This window comes from Temnothorax curvispinosus, unplaced genomic scaffold (genome assembly GCF_003070985.1).
Source record: "Temnothorax curvispinosus isolate PA1 unplaced genomic scaffold, ASM307098v1 QBEX01015112.1, whole genome shotgun sequence".
In the NCBI taxonomy this organism is placed as follows: domain Eukaryota; kingdom Metazoa; phylum Arthropoda; class Insecta; order Hymenoptera; family Formicidae; genus Temnothorax; species Temnothorax curvispinosus.
Genome location: NW_020224892.1, coordinates 4,872 through 14,550, shown reverse-complemented (window position 1 = coordinate 14,550; position 9,679 = coordinate 4,872). Strand labels below are relative to the sequence as shown.

Sequence of the window (9,679 nt, the reverse complement as noted above, 5' to 3'; positions counted from 1 at the left end):
ATGATACTGACAATGAAGACTTTGCCATGTTGAATCGATCTCCAATGAATCTAGAAAAGAAAATTTTGTGTATGATCAATATTTTGGAGCATATAACGTTTTTACAGAAAACTATAAATAGAAAGGATATAAGGAGCTTTATTCGTTCCAATGTCACAATCTTTCTGCAACGTTTTGTAGCTTATGCGGGACTGTAAAGTGAATATGTGTCATTTCAAGCAGTGTCCTTACAGAAAACAATTCTAACATTCCGTAATCTAACATTGTCAACTATTTATTTCTGTTATAATTTTTGTCTGCATAAATAAAATACCAATAAAAAGTACCATAAATAAATATCTATATGAGTCTGGTGTACGAAGGAGCCAAATTACAGAAAGTAATTGCTTCCGAGGGTCGATCATTGGACGGCCCTGTCGATTATCATCACCTATTAGCATACATCCAATCATTTGTAGTAAATCCTCAAAAGTATCAAGTGGTACTCTGAAATGTTGTTGGAATTGAACGGACGTGTAATTCGACACCACATTCTCAATATATCCAGTAATGCGTGTTTCGTATTTCCTTTTTCCAATGCTATAAGGCAAAACAATTCCTCTTCGTCATCATCCTCCTTAAATTTAATTATCATACATCGCTTGATTAAAGTAAACAACAATTAGTGAAGGTCACTTACTGATTTATTAATTACGATAGTGAGTCTATTAGGTTGTACATAAATGTAATCATTTGCTTTAATGTTACTTAAAATTTGACTGTACCGTATCATTCTTAATATATTTTTTCCTTATTATTATTTTAACTTATTATTTTTATTCTCAATTATATTGTCAATGTTTCATTTAAAATAAAGACTATCTAATACTACATAAACCTCGTATATATATAAAAAACGTATAATACTTTCCATCAGTAAAAATTTGTCAATCCTAACCTCATAATGGCAATGGGTTAACAAAATTGACATTAATATATCAATTATCTTCCGACTAATATTATTATATTATTTTGTAGATAACAACTTACCTCTGATGCCTTTATAAATGGTCCAATAATTAGCGGCTTGAGCAGCAATTTGTGCTATTACAAAAGAAATAGCTCGTTTGATACGGGCACTATTTTCCTGATGCGCTGCCATATTTTCACTCATATTCAATGCTTGATGGGAGAGCACCATGTTAACCCGTGATGTTACTTTCGTCGTCCATAAACGACAGTAACCCGGTCAACTCTAACTCTACTCCTACTCTACCTGGGTAAAAGTTTCTGAACGCAGGCCAGAGCATCTTAGGGAATCATTCATAGTAACTGTAGGTTTATGGTATGATGATGATTGTAAACCATCGATGAATACTTTCCTTCGGCCGTTCTGTTTAAAATTAAAAAAATATTTTGAAGATGGCATTCATTGGGTTGATCACACAACAGGAGAAAATATTACATCTAGAATTGTTGCTCCTTTGTTCATTGCTGATGCTCCAGCTAGAGCCCAAATTCAAAATATTTTAAATTTCAATGGTCATTACGGTTGTAATATGTGTGAAATAAGAACTGAACAATGTCAACGCGTAGTAAGAAAAAAAAGCTATCGTATATACCCTTTGAAGGACAACGTAACATTAAGAACTGGAGCAAGAATGGAACAGCAAGCTCGACGAGTACTTAAGTCAAACAAAATCCACATCAAAGGTGTAAAGGAATATTCTGTAATTTCCTGTCTGCCTCTCGTTGACCTTGGAACATGTGTTTTACCAGAGTTTATGCATTCGGTACTTCTTGGAGTAATAAAACACTTTTTTACTATATGGCTAAAGAGAAGCGGTCCTTGGAATATTAAACAATTCAGTAAAGAAATTGATATTTTTTTGGTTAATATTCGACCTCTTCAGTCATTTAGTCGATTACCAAGACCAATATCTGACTTTCAATTTTACAAAGCATCAGAATATTATAACTGGATTTTATTTTATTCTCTTCCAGCATTGGTTAATTATTTACCGGATAAATATTTTCAACATTAGATGCTTATAGTCATTGCTCTATATACCTTGCTACAAGAACGTATCACAATAATTGATCTTCAACAAGCGGACGAATTAATAAAATTATTTAGAAAAGGAATACCGACGCTTTACAGTGACAGAGACTTAACGTACAATGCTCATCAGCTTGCACATCTTGTACTGTCGGTTAAACGATGGGGTCCTTTATGGGCAACGTCAGCTTTTCCGTTCGAAAATTATAATGGATTTATAGCCAATTGCGTCCACGGTAGTAAACACATGGGTAAAGAAATTGTTAATATTTTAACTATTGCCCAAGGTGTTCAAATATTAAAGAACCGTGTGACTGATGAACATGATACCACTGTAGAAGATCATTAATTAAAAAAATATCAGCTTCTAGGTAAAAATGTAACTGTTAAATTGAATGACGTTGAACGTCAATTATTATTATCTGAAGGTCTACACTCAATGGATGATGTAAAAGTATACACTCGAGCGAAAATTACGGGAGAAATTTATACTTCAAACTCATATAAAACCACTAAAACAAATAGTTACACAGTACAAATAAAGATGCTTAATAACTCTTGTATTTATGGCGAAATCCAATTTTTCTTTGAAATTCAAAATAAATTGTGCTTCATAATTCAGTGCTTTTCTGTTAAATGTACAAAAATGTTTTATCAAAACAAAACAAAAGCAAAAGTGAAACATATCATACCCGTACAGAAAAATAACGAATTTCTCTTAATCAAATTGGAAAGCATCAAATCAATAATTCAAGTTTTAAAAGTCGGTGAATACATATGCAAAAGACCAAATTTATTTAGAAAAATTTGGTAAACATAATTATATATAATCATAAGTTTTTATTGTACAATATATGCACTAGCTGAATAAAGCCAAAATACATGAAAATAAATTATATTCTTTATAAAACACTATATACCCATGGTTATTAGTATATATAATTATGAATTTTACTAATAATATTAATTGTTAAATATTACGCTGGAAGTTTGCCAAGTTCCATACGAACACATTACCTGCAGTATTATTTTATAATATTACTGAATTATATAATATTATGTAACAAATTTTTGAATTTAATATTTGTAATAATATAAAAACGATTACAATAAATGTTTAAATTTAGGATTATAAATATCTGCAGCATATATGATGACTTGCGAATCTATATCTATACAGATATAGTGCTATATCTGGTTATACATAGGACAAGATTAGTAACATTAATATATCTGGCTATATATGACTTCATATATAGTTGTATATAATGCTATATCTAGTTATATGTAGGGTGCACTACTCATATATTATTATATCTGGCTTCACATACATTTATATACGATTAGATATGGTGCTATATCTGGTTGTACTGTGACGTGACAAGTCGCGTCTCCTTCCCGGACGGGCTCGGCCGAGGGGAATTCGGGGGTGCCTCCTCGTTGGGGCGAGAGGAGGGCGCTTGCGTATAGTAATTGGTCTAATTAGGTATTAAGTTTTTAAGGGATCGCCGGTGGTGACCGGACTTCAGCTGTAACGGCCGGGGGCCGCAACGAGGAAGGGCAGAGGATTAAAGAGACGGCCAGGGGACATGGCTGGAAGTCGGATCGCCCGGACCTCCCCGCAAGCGCATGAGCGTCGCCGGCCGGAATTCACCCCGCACTCGGTCGTAACAGCGGCAGTATATCGATCAGGAGGACCCCAGATCACCCACGAGCGAAATGCCAGTGGCACAAGGGTGCAGAGGAGCGGCCCAGGGAAAGGTACCGCCCTGGGGCCGTCACCCCGAGGGGGATGCCGGCAGACGGGGCCGAGGCCCGGCCAGCCTGACCCCGAACGCCGACCCGATCATCGCGGCCCGGACAGCCGGGTGAATCGAATAGCCCGCGCCGAATCGGAGGTGATTGCAGCGGCGTCGCCGGAAAGGGAGGCGCGCGAGAAGCTGAGGCGCCGACGAAAGCGCCCTGGAATGGAGTGGCGCCCCCGGAAGGAGCGGCGCACGTGCGGCCTAGGCGCAGGAAGCGCTAGGATCGGCAATCCGGTCGAGCGACACGCGACAGCGCAGGCGCGGGGAACCGGCGCGATCCCGGCAGGCTATCGTTCCCGACACTGTCGTGCCGGCTAGCGAGCCTAGAGGATCTCCCGGATTTCGAGCTGCCCGGACTACCGAAGGGACGACGCATTGTAAGGTCACCACTCTGGCGTCCCCGCGTTAAGAGAAGAGGGTTCGCTCGAGGCATCGGCCCGTGGCACACGTTGGTTACCGAAGTTACGCAGGATACCTGTGTACCGCGTTAGAGCGTGCGATACCTTGCGCTCGCCTTGAAGTAGAGTCGTGTGGAAAAAGTGCCAGGGCCTTGCCGAGAGGGAGCTCTCGAATGCGTAGAGACCATTTGCGCCCTCCCCGCGAGCACCGCCACGGCCGACAGTCGCGTGGCGTTGGGATGGGTGAATCGGGATAATCGTGTCGCGTTTATGTAGCGTTTCGTCAAATTAATGTAAATAATCGTATCGCGTTATTCGTGATTGTGTCGCGTTTCATTGTGCTAGAGTTTATGTCCGTGATCGTATCGCGTTTTGGCCATATTATTTGAGCTCGTAATCGTGTCGCGTCCTGGCCATATTAACGAGAGTGATAATGAGAGTGAGGTCTTGCGTGGCGATAACGGGAGCGAGTTGTGCGGGTAACGGCGAGCCGCGAGTGGTCATGTAATTTGAAGGGCACTCGCCCTCGTATTTGAGTAACGCATCCGGGCCCTCGAGGACAGCGAATATTGGTTTGGCGGGACGAAGAGATCGGCGGGATCGGTGCGGGGCCGCGGAATCTCCGTGCTTGCGAGAGAATTCGGGATTCGCGTGGCAAGCCGCGGGATCGTCCGCGATACGAGTCCTTATTTCGTGTTCGGGGGCAATCGCCGGCCAGCGTGGTCGACTCGGCGAGATCGCCCATACTTTTTGCGTCGCGCGGAATCGAAGTGGCCCGGGTGTGCGTTGAAGGAGCCGCGGAGGGTGCGGCGAGCGACTCGTCGGCCTCGTGGCGTAAATTCATTGTGTTGAAGCCAGGTACCGCGATACCTGAATCGTCATTATTTCTGTTAAGCTTTCGTGTGTCCGTCTGCGTTTATCTGTTGCGTTGAGAACTTCGCGTGCATTAGTCTACGGTGTTTCATGGTCGACATTACTGCGTGCCCTTATTGCGTATGCGGCATTCGTGCGTACGCCTCGCCTGCATTGTTGCGGTAATACGAGACTCAGATCGATTATACATCTTGATACTGCCTGACTAAATATATATTTTGTTATTATTATTTATTTTCTTGTGAGTGTGATTAATTGCGTGACGCCTCTCTCCGAATTCCCTGAAAGAGCCCTACGCCCTGAGGTATTGCCGGGAATATCGCGTCGGACATATTAGAGTACGGTGGTGCGATCCGTCGCACCTGGCGCCCAATCTTTTGGTGTCGGAATTAGTTGTGCGTGCTGCCAGTCCTCGATAGCCTTCCACCGGATTGCGAGACCGGGGGAAAAAGCGTCGCAGTACATAGGACAAGATTAGTCACATTAATATATCTGGCTATATATGACTGCATATAAATTTTTCTTAAAAATTTTACTTGTATAGTTGTATATAATACTATATCTAGTTATATGTCGGGTGCAGTACTCATATATCATCATATCTAGCTTCACATACATTTATATACGATTAGATATGGTGCTATATTTGGTTGTATATAGCGCCAGATTAGTCACATTAATATATCTGGCTATATATGACTGCATATATTGTTGTATATAATACTATATCTAGTTATATGTAGAGTGCACTACTCACATATCATTATATCTGGCTTCACATAAAATTATATACATTTATATACAAGTAGATATGGTGCTATATCTGGTTGTATGTGGGACCACTGATTGCACATGTGGCCATGTATAATTAGATATGACCCCACATAAAAACATATATAATTATATATATACCAGATATAATTATATATGATTATATCTAATCATTTTTTCCCGGGAATGCAACTAATTTAATATAGTTTTGGCTTTTATCACATTAATGATTTAATTTTGAAATGCCTTCTCTTTATCTTTTTTGCATTAATTTCCTGTGGACCTATTCTGTAACATATTTTAATGATAATCGAGATTAAGCGACCCAACTGGCCAATTTCTATTTATTCATTCGTCTCACAACGTTTCGACCCCGATTGGGTCCTTCTCAAGTGAGATTATACATAATTACGCAATAATATCATGCGTCGCAAGACGTTGCGCCCAAACCACATCATGCAAACGCCACGCTAGAACGAACAAATTGTCAATATAAGTATGTCAGATATAAATTATGAAAAAGTGGGAGACATATCGCAAGTACATCGTGAGAACTTACATATTAAGTGCGTCAAAAGAACAAAATAACAAATTTCCGAGAGCCGCCACGCAAATTCCGAAGAAAAACGGACTGTCCATTTTCTCCACTGGCTCGATTCCGTGCCATATTCAAAGTCACAATGATAAATGCCAATTACAATAAGACGTGTTCCGAAAATAAGGAATAACAAACCAGATCATAAACAATACAATAGAAACAGATCCGACTCTATCACTTATTATACTGCTTCAATAACACGATCGTATATCGCGGGCAAATTCTCCGTATCCTTTTGGAGGTTTACAGTGTATTTATTCTTTTTATTGAAAAACATTTCAGAAATCTCTCTTTTTCTGAAATGTCTCTCGCTATACAGGATTTTCGGATTTTGCCAATCAAAATCGTGGTTTTGAGTGAGACGGTGTTTAATTACAACCGAATGATTATCTACGTGCTTTTTGACATCGCTCCGGTGTTCTTTTATGCAAGTCTCTAGGTGTCTCTTTGTTTGTCCGACGTAACAAGAGTCACAATTAACACAATCTAACTTATATACAATATTAGTCTGCCTGTAAGGTTGTAATTTGTCCTTCCCTTTCTTAATTACACAATCTAGTTTCCTCGGAATAGTTAAAAGCGTTTTAAATTTGACACCTCTTACAGCACTTTCCCTCATTGTACGCTCAATATTCGCACTAAGGCCTTCGACATACGGTATCGTTACACAATTGACAGGATCTCCCCGCGCTTGCAAGTCTGCACTCTCATCAATCGGATTATTCAATTTTTTTGTTAGCTCGCCTCGACGGACATTAATGTATTTATTGACGACATCAATCGGAAAACAGTTGTTTAAAAGTATTTTTTTAACTGTTGAAATGTTATTAGAGTGAAACCGATTATCCGAGAGTAAAATCGCCCTATCCACTAAATTCCTTATAATGTTGATTTTATATTTAAACGGATGATTCGAGAAATAATTGACGTAACGTCCCGAGAACGTTGGTTTTCTGTACCAATTCGTTATCAATGTATTCTTTTCTCGAATCACTGTGGTGTCCAAGAAATTTAATGCACAATTTGATTCTATTTCATACGTAAATTTTAATCTAGAGTGATAGTTATTGAATGTCGTGAGGAGCTTATCAATTTTCGACTTAGGGACTACCGCAAAAATATCATCCACGTATCTACGATAGAATGTTACAATAAAACTGAGCGACTGCAGACAATGTGTTTCTAGATCATCCATAACTAGATCCGCGAAAATTGGGGAGAAGGGAGATCCCATCGGACTACCGAAAATTTGCTCGTAAAAACGCCCGTTGAAATAAAAATATTTTAATAAGTCACAATTTTTGTGTAGAAAAAATGTATCGCACAATAGTTGCACAATGAACAGTAACGATGACAATTATTATTATAAGTTACAGAATAAGGGAGATTCTTTTTGAATATATTTTAAATAATCTTTTTGTTTTAATGTTATTGTTACTTGATTACCTACAGATTTGAGTTTTGTGACACTTTTATTAAATGTTGCACGTCAAGCATGTGTTCAAAACAATGCATGTGAGGATAAGAATTGTTCTACAATCGGTAATAATATATGGTTTATGTTAATGCCTATATGAAATACTGCTTAATGCCTATATGAAACAATTAGTGCAAAATAGATTATTTCTATTTAAAAAAATTATTTCTTAGAAACATCTGAACATGTGCAGTCCACCTCCTCAAGTAATACTTCATTGAAGGAAGTATTTGGTATGTAATTTAGTTTTGCGTCTCTTTTACATTGTAAGGTAATTTTTTTAAATTAATTATATGCATTGTTTTTGTAGATAATATAGACATGTCAACTAATGAAGAAAGAGAAATGGAAGAGGATGAGATAGAAGAAACGTCATTGACGGAAAATAAAGAAAGTAAGGAAATTTGACAATATAAATTGTAATCGCATTTTTTAAAAATGTTATTACTTTACATTGTAATGTTTGGTTTACATTGCAGATTTCAGATAGTCTCATGCGGTAATTATGCTGTTATTGGAAGAATACAGACTGCGAGAATCTTCCATGTCTTCTGGAAAAATGAGTTATAAGAAAGCATGGGATGAAATTGCGCGAGTAATGAATGTTAAAGGATATGATGTCTCGGGTAAACAATGCATGACAAGGATTAATACAATGAAGCGAACATATAAAACGGTCAAAGATCATAACGGAAGATCTGGTAACAATAAGCGCACTTGGAAATATTATGACGTAAGTATTACTTGATTTATTACAATAAATATTAACTTTTGCTTTACCTAACTATTACGCACATATGCTCTTATTACTCTTAATGCAATATTGCCTGTTTAGGCCATGGAAAGTCTTCTTAGCCGAAAACCATTTATGGAACCGTTGACAACCATTTCGTCAAGTGAATCCGTAACATCGAGGCCTGAAAGGCCGGACTCTCGAGGTAGTAGCAGCAGTAGTGTCTCTACCTGTGAATCCGGTGAAGCTCCTCGTAAGAGACTATATTACTCATTGAAAATTGAATATTGAATTAATGTTGATTTAATCTGTAAGCCCTAAAAAATTTTCTAATCACAGTCGATTATTCTCCTCACATTAGACTGTGATTGGTCAATTTCTTAGAGCTTACATTTTAATTAATGGTTACAGCCTTTATAAATCAGCCTTTAGACATTACAGTAAAATATAAAAAATTTTTACTTTTAGGTAAACGTAAAGCCACTGATCAACCAGCCATCATACAAACACTAACAGAAAAGCGCCAAAAAGCTGAAAAAGAAAAAGCAAAGAGACACAAAGAAAGGATGGAAATGGGAAACAAAATGTTGGCAAAACTGGATAAACTTCTAGAGAAAAAGTAAATACCTCAATGTTACAAAACCAGTTGCACAGTTTGGAAAAGTGCAATTACATAGTACAAAAGTTTGGTTGTTATTCGGAATATTAATATATATTCTATTAGACCTACGTGAGTGACACGTGTTTGAGTGACGAGAAGAAAACCAGAGAAGGAAGAGTGTGAGAGGGTATGTGAGAGGGTGGTGAGTGGGTGAGAGAGAGAAGTAGAGGAGCGAGAGAGAGTGTGTGAGTGGACGCAGGTCAAAGGGAAAGGATAGGGTTAGATACGGAGAAGGAAAAGTGACAGTAGAACACGGTCGGTTAAGTAGGCATAGAATAAAACAGAGGAGAGGGGCAGTCGCGCTGTCGCGGCGACACGCGTGGGG

The 9,679-nt window shown here is 38.5% G+C and overlaps 1 protein-coding gene across 1 annotated transcript; it reads left to right on the top strand.

Annotated features, from left to right (window-relative positions):
• Positions 1 to 8,281: 8,281 nt before the first annotated feature.
• On the top strand, positions 8,282 to 9,316 carry LOC112465333. Its single transcript, XM_025032843.1, has 4 exons — positions 8,282 to 8,354; positions 8,482 to 8,693; positions 8,796 to 8,946; positions 9,162 to 9,316. Exons 1-4 carry the CDS (start codon positions 8,282 to 8,284, stop codon positions 9,314 to 9,316), a joined length of 591 nt encoding a protein of 196 aa, XP_024888611.1.
• The last annotated feature ends 363 nt before the right edge of the window (positions 9,317 to 9,679 follow it).

Bases quoted from the DNA above. Each gene is read 5' to 3' on its own strand.
- LOC112465333 (XM_025032843.1), top strand. From the start codon at position 8,282: ATGTCAACTAATGAAGAAAGAGAAATGGAAGAGGATGAGATAGAAGAA. The intron at 8,355-8,481 runs GTAAGGAAATTT...TGTTATTGGAAG, and splicing joins ATTGACGGAAAATAAAGAAA to AATACAGACTGCGAGAATCT. The intron at 8,694-8,795 runs GTAAGTATTACT...TTGCCTGTTTAG, and splicing joins GCACTTGGAAATATTATGAC to GCCATGGAAAGTCTTCTTAG.